General features: G+C 36.5%; 1 protein-coding gene across 7 annotated transcripts in view; it reads left to right on the top strand.

Annotated features, from left to right (window-relative positions):
- Nucleotides 1-16,221, top strand: part of ROBO2 (roundabout guidance receptor 2) — a 601,587-nt gene that overhangs the window by 422,350 nt on the left and 163,016 nt on the right. For all 7 annotated transcript variants that reach the window (XM_047794525.1, XM_047794528.1, XM_047794527.1 and 4 more), the window contains exons 3-4: nt 8,198-8,355; nt 11,361-11,481. In XM_047794525.1, the coding sequence (XP_047650481.1) occupies nt 8,198-8,355; nt 11,361-11,481 (279 nt within the window). The remainder of the gene's footprint in view (nt 1-8,197; nt 8,356-11,360; nt 11,482-16,221) is intronic.

Genomic DNA, 16,221 nt, shown 5'->3' with positions numbered 1-16,221 from the left:
CCCAACCCAGATTCAAAGAAAGTAGGAAGGAGCATTATAAGCTTGACATAATCTGGTGTTTCCCTTTGTTACCGTTTTGAGAAACATTATTTAATACTTTTTTAAAAGGGATAGTCTGTGTAGTTCTGAATTTTAAGTTCATGGTATTATTTCTTCCAATAGTCAGAGTTATAACCATCTCTGTGACCGAGACTGGAATTAGCTCTAAAAGATGCAGGTGTTAGGGAGTTCCCGTTGTGGCGCAGTGGTTAACAAATCCAACTAGGAACCATGAGGTTTCGGGTTCGGTCCCTGCCCTTGCTCCGTGGGTTAAGGATCCAGCGTTGCTGTGAGTTGTGGTGTAGGTTGCAGACGTGGCTCGGATCCTGCGTTGTCGTGGCTCTGGCGTAGGCTGGGGGCTACAGCTCCGATTCGATCCCTAGCCTGGGAACCTCCATATGCCGCAGGAGTGGCCCAAAGAAATAGCAAAAAGACAAAAAAAAAAAAAGAGGCAGGTGTTAAAAGGAGTTTGGGTAGCAGAGTAGAATATTTTGAGGATGTGGGGGAGTTTTACAGAGCAGGAAAGCATTTCCTTGAACAGGTGTAGGCCAGTACCCCCAGTTCTCCACATCATCCTCCTCCTGACATACTGTATTTAGGCATACTCTCTAAGTTGTCCTCACTCCTTTGAATTTATGAGATTCTAGAAACTTCAACCCCACATGAACAATTTTGTGGGAAATGGCACTTTAAGGAAGAAAAAAAAAAGAGGCATCCATTAAACATTAATTAGCATCAATCCACAACTTCCTCCAAGCTAATGGATATGGTATGCAGATCCCTGTCAAATATCAGATGCTAAGCTTTGCCAAAAATAGGACTTCCAAGTGCTGAAGGCATGCCAACTGCTAGCTCCTTAACTCAAACCAAAGGAAATGATTGCCAGAGACAGGCCTGGAGTCTGCTGTGGTCAGATGTCACCAGTTTGCACTGCCACATGTGATCCAAGAGTTTATGAATGATCTCAACACTGGTCCCCAAGGAGAACATATGCATTACAGAGGTTACGGATACAAATTACAGAGAGCACGATGTTTCCATGCAATTTCTAAGAATCCTTCAGCAAGTTTTGAACATTAATGGAAAACATTAAGGAAGACTTGGCACTCTTCGGGGGACTTCAAATTATATTGTGGGTGAGGACAGAACAGGGCTAAAAAAAGGATACAAGAATAAAGACTTGGCTAAGAAACTTGGAGCTGGCCATTCTTCTTGGGTGAATTGTATGCTTGTGTATTTTATTCCCTGCAGAATTCGAGGCTTTACAAAATGCTATGACTTGAAAATGAGCAAGTCACAGGTTATCCTTGTTCATTCAGCATGCTCCAATTCATAGCATTGGTTTAGCTGGATCATTTGCTCAGTGAATTTGCTTGCCCAGGGAATCTTAGTAGAGAAGAGGAGTGAGAGCGTCTCATTTTGGAATTGTCAGCATGTTGCAGAGGTGCCAGAGTGTCAGCTTGCACAGCGGTAGCAGGATGTCTCCCCACTGAGTTATTTCTTTCCCATTCCCCTTCTGTGCAGAAGAAACCACTTATGATTTGTTCCCTCAATATCAGATTTTTATTGTCTACTTAGCTGGTGGTTGGCCTGTCCATTCTGACTGTATTTTGTTTGATTGTACCAATATAATAATGTAGTTTGTTGCGAATGATGATTCCTCTTCAGATTTATTAGGTCTTTTGGTCATTGAAACTTTGAAGAATATGGAATTATTATAGCTTATCAATGGGGAGTTGAAAGAGGAAACAATTTAAACTGGGCTAAAAATGAAAGAAAATGTATCTGGATCACATAAGTAGAAAGTCCAGATTTAACACAGTCTTTAGGACTGGTATGTCTAATTATGGCATCAGGAACCCAGATTTTTCCTAGTGTGCAGAACTTCAGTTTCATCCTGAGGCTGGAGCTCCCCTGCTGGGGTCATAGCCAGGCAGCCCTCAACAGCCATTCCCTGAAGCAAGAAGAGACAGTGTGCTTTCCCTGGGAGGTAGAGGACGTCAACTTCAGCTTGGTTGGGCTTACACCTGGTTGTTCCCCACATGAGAGCTGGTGCTGGTGCTGGTGAGGTTAGGAAAATAATGTTGTAAGAGTTATAGGAGTGGCCATCACTTCGTTTTCTTAGACCATTGTAATATTTACATGATATGCTATAACTTGGTGCTAATGGTCTTATTGGTTGCACATAAATATTCTTTCTGTTGCTTTGAGTGATTGATTTCTGATGTTTTTGAACTACCTGCCTTCTATTTTAGAGGTATATGAGCTTATAGGAAGGCAGGTCGGGTACACTGTCTCTTAATCTTCAGAACTAACATTTTGAAATCAAATTAAAACTTGATGATCTATATTGTACAACAAGAAAAAGACCACAACACATCCCTTGAAGAGGAGTTCATCCACTCAGTCAACCTGTCGAGTATACTTGATCAGCTTGTCTGAGGCTCTTCAAGATGGGAGCCCTTGGAAGAGTTACCTAGTGTATGTATAAAATAAAAAACTGAAGCTAATTCCAAAGGAAGAGTATGTGTTTGAAGAAAGAAATAGGAAAAAATAAGGGAACAAAGAGGTATCTTGGAAAAATTTTCAGGCCAAAAACTGTGTATGAGAGTTTATACTTATAATTAGATGTTCCTCTGTATGTCCATGGCAAGAGGGTTGCAGAAATGTATGTTATGAGGCTAGAAATATAAGCCGTGATCTGATTCTATACAACATTTGGTATCACATTAAGAAATTTATCGTAAGAGCCATCTAAAAAGTTGTGAAAAAGGAATTTACATGATCATATTTGCACTTTAGCAGACTCATAATAAAGAGTTAAAAAGAAAAATCAGAAGAAAATTGCAAACAAGATACTCTTGCAGTAATGCAAGGAAGAGATAAGGACATCCTGAACTAGGGCTGCAGGCGGGGGCGGGGGGCAAGATAAATAGAAGCAGTTGATACTGCAGATCAGTATAGTGTAATGATTGTGTCTAGGATCTAGGGTCAGACATGTAGGGTTCAAACTCTCTACTTACCTACTCCAGCAGGTCATTCAAAATGATCTATTACATGTCCATGATGCCAGATTTTGCACATAGTGTATTCTCATTAAATATTAGCTATTATTAGTTACTTTTAAAATAGGGAGATCAAAATGTTATTATGTGTGCTGCTAACTGATCCAAAAAAGCAAGTTTAAAAAAAATTTCTTATTGAAAAGCAGCATGTAATTTCATATATTGTCTATATGCATGATTAAGAGCTTCTGGCAATCCTTCTAAGTGTCAAGACCTACTTAAAGTTTGTATTCATAAACTAAAATGTGCACAAGGTAAGCATCTCTTAGAACTAGTGGTCATTTTCCACTGAGCAGCCTCATGACATGCAGCTCCTACAGCTCAGCAACACATCCAGAGAGAAATCCTGTTGGCAAGGGAGCCTGGGGTTCAGTGTTGCTTTGAGTTGCTAGAGGTTTCAGCTGAAGCTAATCATGCTTTTAATTAAAATTTCTTTTTAAACTACCTTTCTTGTGATCAGTTTCTTTGGTTGTGGATCATTGGATTATGATGTATATATTTCCATCAATAATATTTTTAGGCTCTACATTTCTAATAACTGCTTGAGAGATTGGGTACATGGTAAGTCAGAAATGTATCTTTTAGAAGTCTGTTAATTATGTAGTCTAGTCTCATTGTTATTGCTAATTTATTTTAATAAAATAAGATGGAAACATCGAAATAGTGACTTGCCTTGTCTTTGTTGACTAAAGCAAGAAAGAATTTTTGAGGACTCTTGATTTAGGACAGAAGAGAGAGAACTTGGTGAGTGAAAGAATGCAGGGTTGGGAAGAAGCAGGAGTCCAGGACGTGAGCTCTAAAGGGACACCTAGATTTGGAGCTTTTTTGGGACACTGTATTGGTTACTTATTGCTGTATCACAAATTACCACCATGCCTCATGGCTTAAAACAACACACATTTATTCTCTCACTATCTCTGGGTGAGGAACCCAGATATGAGTTAATTTAGATTTCTGCTGTAGGATCTCTCACAAAGCTGCAGTGAAAATGCTGGTCAGGGCTGTGGTCTTATGTTAAGGCTCAACTGTGGAAGTTTCTGCTCCCAAATTTAAGTCGTTGTTGACAGCATTTGGGCCCCCAAAAGATGTTGGACTAAGGTCTCAGTTCCTTGCTTGCTGTTGACCAAATGGGCCTCTTTATCAAGCAGCATGGCATCTTGCATGATCAGAGGAAGTCTCTGAGAGGAAGAGAGAGAGGGAAACAGAGAGATAGACAGAGAGCCAAAGCGATGGACCTAACAATCTTTTATAACCTAATTTTGGAAGTGACGTTCTATCACTTCATTAAAGTCATATCAGTAGGTCCAGCCCACAGTGAAGGAGAGGCGATGAGACAATGAAATTCCAGGAGGGAGAGATCATTAAGGAGCATTAGAGAAAAAGCCTACCACAGGCGCTGTCATGTCATTCTTATGTGTTAACCATTTTATAAGACGGCACCAAGCACATTGTCTTTAGTATCTTCCTGCAGAACTGAGTTATTTGGTATCAGTCTTTGTGTCATAAATAGGAACAATATTTTATCAAACACACTAGTAATTCAGAATTTTCTGATCTTCTAGAATAACCCTCTAAGTCACAGTGCATGTCAATGTAAAAAGAATGCAAATCTCATCTATGTTATAACTAACTTAGTGAACTGTCCTCTGTGCTTTTCAGCTCATATACAGAAATGGATATTTGGGTTCTCGCCAATTTAGCCAAAATAGATTTCTGTTTTCTCTCATAGAGATTTGAACCCTTGTATTCTAAACTTAGATCTGCAAGCAAGTACTGTACAAAAATTGTACCTATTATATCTTTTTTCTTTAAAGAGTAACTTGCCGCTACCCTCCCAGCTTTTTGTCATTTTAACCAGATTCTTTATAGTTTTTCAGGTTTATTTCTCTTCACTCTCTTTAAAGACCTGTTTGGAGCTTTAAGTAATACATATATTCCTGCATACATATATTCTTGTTTGGGCATTGAACATGTGGCTTTCAGTTCTTTGTAGAATAGGGGCTTAATGAGAAAAACATATATAAACTCAATTTTGACTTGCTTTGCTTTTTTACATTTATAGGATGGTTTTAGTTCCTTTATCTAAAGTACATGAATCCTTTACTATAAAGAACAACCTTCTATTTTTTTTATCACTTGAGTAAAGCACAGGGAAAAATCCAGGACAGAAATGAGTAGTTAGCACAAAAATTGGAAACAGTAAGTATTTCATTTTACTTTTATATTCATTTACATTTGTGAATGAATATACAAACCCCAGAGACAGATAAGCACATATCAGAACATTTACACAGTTTGAGAAGAATAAAAATGACTTTTTCCTAAGAGGTTCTCTGCTGTGCCAGACCCTGCTGAAAGGGTTGCTTTTCTCTTGAATATTTTATTAGAGAGACAGAAAAAAAATGAAACACAATTTCATTACCCTCAAAGACATAGGGTAAAAGAAATGGTATCACTAAGCAAAAATGAATTACTCTACAAACCCCAGAGAGCATTTTACAAGTTGAAGAGGGTACAGTACCAATTATACTATTATCTCACCCTACTCTCTCGGTGAATAGTCTGAAAGCCTAAAATTACAGTTGATGTTAGATTTCTTGGCTTCATTTGCAAATTGGAGTCATTTTCTTTTTTTGTGAATGCCATAAACACATGTTATATTGTTTAAGAGTAGCAGTCCTTAGTTTGTTATGATATTTTTCTCCTTTTTGTCCCCCATGTCAAAGGACCTTTTTTTCCCCCTCTCTTAATTTGGCTTGTTGCAAATTGATATAATACTGTGTTTCTTGAATGATTTGCAGTGGTCTTAAGTACCATTTGAGCAGAGACTTTTGGCATGTGATTTGTTAGGAGGCCATTTCTGGAGAAGGTCCTCCAACTGGCCAGATGTGTCATTTTGGAACAGATTGAGGGCCTGCCAAAACACCATTTGCTGCCAGTACCGGATATTGTAGGGGTGCTCGCCACCCTGTTACCATATTTTTGCACATCTTAACGTTGCATAAATAGGCAGCTGTTCTGCATTTAGAATATAAATGAGCCACCAGCTTGCTCTCCCTTGAGGATTTACCTGCTATAAGGAACCATGTTGTTAACCCCTTTATATCCTCCTATCTGAGCAGCACATTTTAATGCACGTTTCTCTCAGCCCATTCAGAAGCAAATCCTTATGCATATAAATCACACCTTTCTCACCAGTTAGAGAGCCAAAAAAAGTGTGCAGTTCACTGTGTTAAAATGGAACACATTTCCTCAGGAGCAAAAGCAGTAAAGTAATCAGTTTATAAACTGAGAGTGAGCAATTTGTGCTGACTCTCATACTGCTCCTTCAATAGGAGACAAAGTTCTCTAATCTCATAAAAAGGCATGACTTCATTAAGATAGAAAACTATGTTGTCGCCAGAGACAAGAAGAGAAAAGCCCTAGAAGTCACTCAGTTGTCTCTCTGGACCTATTTTCAGGACAGGGAATTTTTATTTATTTGGAGAATGGCAATTAACCTAGAGACTTGGCCCAACAAAGAAGCAGAGAGCTGAAGTGGGTCTCATTATAGGACATCAAAGGCTGTTGGTTTGACCTAATCCACATTTGCAGCAGATGATTTACATAATAGGCTAACACAAGCTGCCCAATTTTGATTTCAAATAGCTTGACTGATTTATATATATAAACTGTATGTGTGTGAATATGTATATGTACGTATGTGTGTGTATATACATACATAAATACATATACACACGTGTGTATATATATACACACACACATATGTACATATATACATATACACACGTGTGTGTGTATGTGTGTGTAGTTGTTCATTTTACCTCAAGGTACATTTGGGAAAAAAAAAAAAAACTTACCAGTGTTAGAATATCACAGAATAGGAGAAGTCAAGACTTACAAAAAGCAGAGGCAATGGTAATATATGGTATATTAGCAGGTTTCAACTACCTTTTTTTTTAATTGAAGTCTTGTTGACTTATAATATTATGTTAGTTTCAGGTGTACAACATAGCGATTCCATATTTTTATAGATGACACAACAGATGAAGTCGTTATAAGATATTGACTATATTCCCTGTGCTATACATGACATCCTTAAAACTTATTTATTTTATAACTAGGAGTCTGTACCTCTTAATCTCCCTCAACTGTTTCCTCAACTGCCTTTTTAAATGTTTAGCCTAAAATAGATGCATCTTTTATTTGCTAAATAAACCAGTGTTCTACAATCTGATAAGACCGAGCCATTTCTCCAGGCTTTTCATCTTACCAGGGGAAGAAAAGTACACAGATAGATAGGTGACATTTGGAGAGCTAGGCATGCCAGATTTTCGGAGGTTACAATGGAGGTCCAACCTGCTGTTCTCCTAATGAAAGGAGGGGAAATTCAGACTGGCAAAACTGCTATAAGGGGTATCTCTGCTCCGAATGTCACACTGCCCAGATGTCGCTCGGCAGGTGGAGATGCAGACAGAATGGAAATGTAGCCCCGTGTGGTGGGTGCTAGTGCATTGCAAGGGTGAACAATGAGTCTGTCTTCAGAAGTGTGATCAAAACAGTGTGGATCTTGTCCATATTCATGTCAGAAGAAAGGGTTTTCTTAAACAGTTTCCCCCCAGCTTCCCTTCCCAGACTGACACGTATACATGATCCCAGATCACGTGCTCATGAAGCTCATGACTCGTTTCAGGGCTTTAAGTATAACTCGGCAGTTTATGTTAATGTATTTATATACCTGCATGTATGTGTATATGCTTTTTAATAGAAAACAGCATCATACTACAGTTTTTTACCTCGAGTTTTAAATCTCAGAACTATGCCGTGAATGTTTCTCATGTCTTTTTCCTTAGGCTTATCTCACTTTTAACTCAGATTTTATAACAAAGGTTCCTGATCATATAGTTTGTCATTTCCCTTTTATGAGCATTTAGGTTAGCTTTAAAATATTTTAAGATGGACATGGTTCTGTTCTCAGCAACTACTCTGACAAATTTTATTAGAACAAAGCTGAGACTTGAAGTTGCCCATGGTAAGAGAAAGCTAAAATTACTGTCACTGAGTTTTCTTTTACTACAATTGTTTTTCTTCAGTGTTACGAGATGACTTCCGGCAAAATCCCACAGATGTTGTAGTGGCAGCCGGAGAGCCTGCGATTCTGGAGTGCCAGCCTCCCCGGGGACACCCAGAACCCACCATCTACTGGAAAAAAGACAAAATTCGAATTGATGACAAGGAAGAAAGAATAAGCGTGAGTTACATTGAAATGGACCCCTAGAGGAATTGAATATAAAGTCTTAAAAATGGATGTATTTTATTATTTTATTAATAAAGTTGTAGAACTGTATTTGAGTACTACCTACCATTTACCATTTAAACTGTATTGAAAGAACTGAAAAAGGATAACCAAAAACAAAAGCTTTGAAGTGAGGCTTTTCAAAGAGACAACAGTTACATAAATCAAGTGTATATGCTATTAATGACTGCACCAATCTGAATACTAAATATATCTTTCCAGTAGAATATCGATGTCAAAGCTGTTTTTAAGATCTCCAAATGCATCTATTGATCATACAGCACATGAGTGTCAAAGTGTAAATAATGGCCATAAACTGTATTTACCAGAACATTTCTTTTTGTACTACTTTCAAAATTGTTAGAGGACACAGTTTGAAGTGATGAATATTTCAGGCTTATTTCCAGTTTTTCCAATGTAATATTTATAACTAAAATATGAAAATTAATTTCAAAGTTTAGAGGACACAAAGTGAAATCAATGTAAAAATAACTCCCTGGTTCTACGCTTTTAACTCTTATAGAAAAAATAGACTATTTTCAAGGGCAATTGATGATCAGGTTAATCAGGTGATTAATATCCAAAAAACGAGATACCCAGAAAATGGTAAAAAGGTAGAAAAATGGCATACAGTAATTTGGTTTTTTCAGAGGATCCACTTATTCATCATGTATATGTGAAGTTTGTGAGAGCAGTCCACTGAAAGAGTAATAATGATGCCTCAACATTTGACAGTGTTCTTGGTGTAATTTTAATATTCAGTATAATAATTGAGAATGAATATATTTTATTTAAAATAATGTCTCATTTCACTGAACAAGTGTGCCATTTCCATCAAAAAGTCTATGTTGTCTGGGTGTCTATTATCTTTAAAGATGTCTTATAAATGAGGTTTTATTCTCATGTGTATATTATAATTACATCAAAACAGACCAGAGTTCCTTTCGTGGCTCAACAATTAATGAACCCGCCTGGAATACATGAGAATGTGGGTTCCATCCCTGGCCTCGCTCTGTGGCTTAAGGATCCAGTGTTGCTGTGAGCTGTGGTATATGTCACAGATGTGGCTCAGATCCCATGTTGCTGTAGCTGTGGTGTAGGCTGGCAAGTGTAGCTCTGATTCGACCCCTAGCCTGGGAACTTCCATATGCCATGAGTGCAGCCCTAAAAAGCAAAAAAATTAAAAATAAAAATAAATAACTAAATAAACAGAACCAGAGAGGCCATACAAAAGATCACAATATATTTTCCTACGATTCTGGCTTGAATGGTTGACATTGTGAGGATCTACATTGCAGGTGCACTTTGTTCCCCATGGTCTGTGCTTGGGTACCCAGCTTAAAGAAAGGTGTTCCTGGTGATGGTTGAAATCAGTGTTCCAGGGTTTCTGGTTCATGTCTGCATCATTCAGCTTTTGCTTCGTAACAACTCACCCTAAGATACAATGGCTTATAATAAGTATTATATTTACACTATGATTCTGTGGATAAACTGACAGTTCTTTGCCCTGGGTCAGACTGGCTGATCTTTGCCAGCCTCTCTTATGCTTCTGAGGCTTGTTTAAAGGTGTGCTGGCAGCTGGATGATCTAGGGATACCTTACTCACATGTCTGGCCATTGACTGCTTCTCAGCTGGGCGTCTTGGTTCTCCTCTTGGCCTCCAGCAGACTAGCTCAGGCTGGTTCTCCTGGTGGTATCAGGTTTCCAGCAGAGGTGAAAGGCCAAGTCTCAGTGTGAGAGTGCCTTTCTTCTGATAAAATACTTTAGTTCCACAGGTCAAATCAAGTCGTATTGTCACACTTAGTTCAAGGGGAGGAGAAATGGCCTTAATGGTTTATAACCTACCATTTGTTAGCTCTATTGCATATACTTGAGAAAAGGTTGACAATCTTTTCTAAGGTAAAATAAAAAATTTGAAAATCCCTTCCTATGATATGGCAAGTTTTAGAGCCTGAAATATGTCTGATGAAAACATAGCTACTTGAGTTTTGTCCGCCTATGAAATTAAAAATTAATGGAGGAAATCAGCATATTCTTATCTCATACCTGTTTAAGAACATTCAATCATCACAAAATAAGATTGCTGAACTAGATAAATACCAAAAAAACCCCTCAAAATTGGAAAAGAAGCTATAAGTTGATGATACACTTACTGAAAACCTAATTCTGCTTTAATGTCCTCTTAACAAACAAACATAATAACTTTAGTATATTTGTTTATCCAAACAAAGATGCTCCTCAATTAAGAAACATTTAGGGAGTACCTATCAGAAGCCAATCATTTGTACCAACTTATGCTTGTCATTTAAAAAAAAATGTTTTTAATCTAACCAGACTTCCTCTTCAAAAGTTACCTCATAAGTATAGTTAAGATGAGACAAAGATAATTTTAGTACTAATAATTGAAATGTAAGCTCCACAAAGGCAGAGATTTATATTATTTGGTTTACTACTGAATCTCAAAGGCCTCGAACAACACTGCCCAGCCCAGAGAGGTACTCAACAAATGCTCGTTGAATTCTTCTGAGCCAGCTGAATTTCATTATATTATCCAAAGCAGATATCTAGTGCTCTTTTTTGATGACAAATGTCTATAGCAATTCAATCAATAGAATCTCAGACTGAATGAACACCAACCATTGGGGTTTAATGGGGGCACATGACTTATAATAGGACCAGGCAAGAAAGAGGAAGACTGCCTTAATGAAGCATCTCTAAAAGGGAATACAAAGACTTATATTGAGGGAGAATTTAAGAGAAGAAAGTACACAGGCAGATGTCAAACTAATGGGAGAGTTTTGTGTCTTAGACACTCAGCTATTTCTTTCAGGGAAAAAAAAAATGTCCTTAAAGATTCAACGTGATTTATTTATGACCTGTCTTTCTCTTGTTTCTTTCCCTTTCCATTTTCTTTTCTTTTTTCTTTTTTTTTCTTTTTATTTTTTATTCAATTTTAACAGATTCGTGGTGGAAAACTAATGATCTCCAACACCAGGAAAAGTGATGCAGGGATGTATACCTGTGTTGGCACCAATATGGTGGGAGAAAGAGACAGTGATCCAGCAGAGCTGACTGTCTTTGGTAAAACTCTCTTTTAAGTGATAAATTTCTATTTATATCTACTTTTCCTTTGCTTTTAAATATTTTTGTTAATACCAAACACCAGACCATGTAGGGACAGTTACTTATGACTTGTGGTGAGTTTGATAGACTAGAATTGTCTTGTTTTCTGGTTCTGTTTTCACATGAAATCTTTGCTATGAAGAAAGATAAAACTTGTGAAATGTTAATTTTTCTACTTTATTCATATGTATTTATAGGACTTTGCCTTTCATCAGAATGGGAAAAATTGCTCTTTTTCAAAATCTATTTGAGAATTTATATCCATCTATAATTTATCACTCAATCCACTGTGATGTTTTTATCAAGTATTTATTATGTGCATGACACAGGATAAGCTTTTTAAAAATAAGAGAGTGCACTTCACTTTTTAAAAAATTTCAAATTGAGCTATTTGCAGTTTTAGCTCATGATGAAAAGACTTGCTTGCTAGTTAAACACACACAATCAAAATTCAGAAAAAAATAAACTATTGCTGTGATATTATTCATGTTTCTTCAACTTTAAGAACCAAAGGACTCTTTAGCAGGAGTAATTCAATTAATTAGTTAACTGTATCACAGAAATAGTAGAGGAAGCATTAGGAACAAGAAAATCGGAGATGATAAAGATGGCCTAGTGAACAAAAGTAAGGAAAATACTACAGGGCCGCTGTGGAAAATTGAAAGAGAAATACAGTGAGAGAAAATTGGGGGAAACAGATATCCTAAAGATATTGGGAAATGAAACATTCTTTCAGAAGACACTGACGTCCCATTCAAGTCCCGTTAAAGTCTGTATGGAGATATATATTAGACATATATGTGTATATATACACACACACAAATGCATACCACATACGTGTATGTATAGACATATAAATTAGATGGATCTATCTACTTATATTTGAATAAAAGAGTCACTATTTCATATATTATGTGATTTTTTTAAATATAAGAGATAACTTTGAATTTTAAATTACTTTTTTTAATGCCAATAAAACAATCTTGTATATCTAAGTATGATACAATAAGATCCGGCAGCATACATCCCTAAAGAAACTTCTTTAGCATTTTGGGATGCGCTGCCCATGGAGTAATGGGAGTGCCATGATGCAAAAAGGAGCCGTATTATGATTTCCATTACATTTAGAGTGTTAGGTATGCTTTATGAATATGAACCAGAGTGCAGGCCTCCCTTTTCAATCACTCTGAATACTGAGTAATCTCTGGTAATACTCCTTGTGGTTACTCAGCAGCTTGAAGTCCCAAATGACCAAACCAAAAGAAATTCCACAATTCATTAAAGGAATTGAATAGTAAAAATAAAATTGTTCAAAGTATGCATGCAGATTTCTGTCAAACAGAGCTCAGACAAGTATCAGATTGTTCCTACATGTCATGCAGTGATCTGTGAGGCTCAAAATGTGCTTCACTCCATGATGAACAAAATGCAGTTTTGCCTGCTAAGATATGGAATTAGTGGTCACTCGGCATTACCATTGAAAACCCATGAGTACCACTATTCTATTTAAAGAAATACTCATTTCCCTTTTCTGTAGCTACCATGAGCTTTGGAACAGAAAATATGTTACATTACAGCAGTATATATTGCCTTCAGAAAAAAGAAAAATTGAAAGGGTTTAGTGTCATGACGCAAGCAATTAGACTTAGCAATTGTGACTGTTACGAAATATTTACCCTACTTTTCCTAAAGACATGATGAGAACTGCAGGAGATCCCTAAACATGTCAGGAGTAACAGGGGGGATGTCTAAATTAGTTTGAATATAACTTTAAACCAAAGAGATTGAATTTGTCTAGAGGCAGTTCTTCTGGAACAATTGATTTAGGAAGCTGAGAACATTTATCTCACAGTATAAACTAGTCAGATGGGACCTAAGGGGTTATAAATATAATAAGTTTAGAGAAAAACTAAAATTTTGAAATAATTGGCAAAAAACAACACCCAAACTCAGAAATAAAACATAAAAACAGTAGTGTTGGTCTAAATCAAAGTTGTGACAAGTATTGCATGAAAAAGAGCCTTGAGTCTCCAATACTTTCAGAAAATAACTAGAGTGCTATGTAGAATGAGGCCTTCTTTATTTTATTTTGCTGCTCTTGCATTCAAAAAAATGTTTTGTAGTAAATCTATCTGCACTACATTATTGTTAGATATTATCATTTCTGACCTGAGGTTTATAAAGTAAAACTGGCTACATTTACCCTGTGTCTCTCTCAATTCTGTTTTCATGTAGCAGCAATTCTGCCATAAAAACTCTGGCTACTCTAAACCACTCTGTACTCTTCCACCTACTGGAAGTTTTTAAATGTCTTTTGCAACTCAATCTTTAATTTATGTAATGCAGAAAAAGTTGCTGATGATATTTAATTATTCAAAAATACAGTTCACTTATAATGTCAAGAAATCAATGAAAGGGATGAAGGGTCTTTGCAAATACCATAGCCATCTGCAGGCATTTCAATTCTTTAGCAAGAGGGCTTGGACTTAGAAATTTTTTTTTAGTTTGGAAATTGCAACTTGTGCTTTAAAAATCCGTCATTTAAATAAAAACATGATCATTCTAACTTAATTTTTAAAATGTTACTGTGCCATATACTATGAATCATTTATGCTGTTTGTTTCTCTATAATATATCCTGGCCATAAAAATAACATCTCTCAGTTAAGGGGCAGTACCAAATCTAAAAAATGGGAAGTAGGCATCTTAGTGTAGATGGACACTAAAATCCATGGCACCGTGGAGATGTCTTCATAAAGAATGTTTCTTAGCAATTTACATATGCTAATTACGTTCTGAAGATACTGAAGTCAGAGAAACCAGAGTTGAATTATAAAATTAAAATTCTAGTTATGGGTAAGTTTGGGATATCTGTTATCCAGAATTTAAAAAAAAATCAAAAATAAGATTTTTTTCTGTTGATTTTTGTTTTTATTTATTTATTTTTTTGGCCATTCCCATGGCATGCCGAAGTTCCTGGGCCAGAGATCAAACCTGCACCACAACAGAGACCTGAGCCACAGCAGTGACAGCACCAGATCCTTAACTGCTAAGCCACCAGGGACCTCCCTCAATGACTTTTAAATGTTTATAAAAATAACACATGAAAAAGAATTTTATGTGTTGCATTTCTAATGGACATTAGAAGTATTAAAACTTATAATGAAATACAGAAATATCTGGCTCCCTCTCCTCCTGCCAACACACACACACACACACACACACACACACACACACACACACTTCTCATCTTTGAACATTCCCATATGCCTGTTTTATCTTTTTCCTCTGAGATTTGTTTCCATATTTCTATGTGCTTATTCTGCAATTTGCTAAATTATTTTGACTTATTATTTTGGAAGATGATGATTTGACCCCCTAATGCTCCCTTCCTCCCCTTCACCTCCACTTTCACTTCGTTTTGTCCTTTTAGTATATTGACTTCCGAAACATTTGTTATATAAATACTTAGAATTTGTTGTTATAACTATGTCAATATTGATTGTGAGCTAGGTGTTCCATTTCATTTCTGTCACTATATTTGGTCTTTTGAATTAGTAATAAACCCATTTTTCCTTTTACTTATGTTTGTCTATACCTGTCATGAACTCTTCTTAAAATCTTCAAAAAAAAGTTTAAAATTCTCTAAATTTTATTTAGCTCCTTGTCAACCCTTGCTACAGCCTTTCTAGAGGCCTCAGACCTTCTACTTTATCCAACTAGGCTGGCTGCTATTGAGGTCTACTTTAGAAATTTCATTTTCATATCTATCTTCCCTTTGCTTTGATGCTGAATTCCCTGCTTTATGCATCCTGTATTTTTTTTTTCCCCTTGGTTAACTCTTCTATTCTGAATAGCATTTCTCTCCTGCTTTCTGCTTGACTGGAACCTAGAGCACATTTCAGAACAAACTTTTTGATTCTATCCAAAACTTAATGGATACTTCAGCTGGTTACAGAATTCAAGTTTAAAAAAAATATTTTTGGCATTCCTGTCGTGGCTCAGTGATTAAGAAATCCAACTAGGAACCATGAGGTTGCAGATTCTACTACTGGTCTCACTCAGTGGGTTAAGGATCTGGCGTTGCCATGAGCTGTGGCGTAGGTCACAGATGTGGCTTGGATCCTGCATTGCTGTGGCTCTGGCGTAGGCCGGTGGCTACAACTCTGATTAGACCCCTAGCCTGGGTACTTCCATATTCCGTAGGTGCAGCCCTAGAAAAGACAAAAAGACAAAAATAAATAAATAAATAAATAAAATATTTTTGCTGAGAATGTTTGAGTTGCCACTCTAATATCATTTTTCTTCCATGGTTACTCTTGAGAAGTATACTGTACTTTTGATCCCTATGTAATCAGTTTTCTTTTTCTTTCTCTCTTTCCAAACTAGCACCTTTTCTTTATCCCATTGTTCTGAAATGTTTCAATGCTACGCCTCAATTTGGCACTCCTTTCTTTTACTACTTGGACACTTAGTGAGCAATCTCACTCTACAAATACTTTATTCAAACAATCCAGTGAAATATATTCTCCAATTTCCTCTATTCTGTTTTGCTGTCAAGCATGAATGAGTTAATTTGATATTAAATCTCATAGGTGTTTCTTAAATTTTCCCTTACTTATAGCATCTGATTCTAATTTCATGGATGTTTTGACTTCACTTGTGTTTCAGGATTTTATTAATACTCTTTTTTTTTTTT

Source organism: Phacochoerus africanus, chromosome 1, assembly GCF_016906955.1.
Source record: "Phacochoerus africanus isolate WHEZ1 chromosome 1, ROS_Pafr_v1, whole genome shotgun sequence".
Classification (NCBI taxonomy): domain Eukaryota; kingdom Metazoa; phylum Chordata; class Mammalia; order Artiodactyla; family Suidae; genus Phacochoerus; species Phacochoerus africanus.
This window is presented reverse-complemented; position numbering and strand designations above follow the sequence as displayed.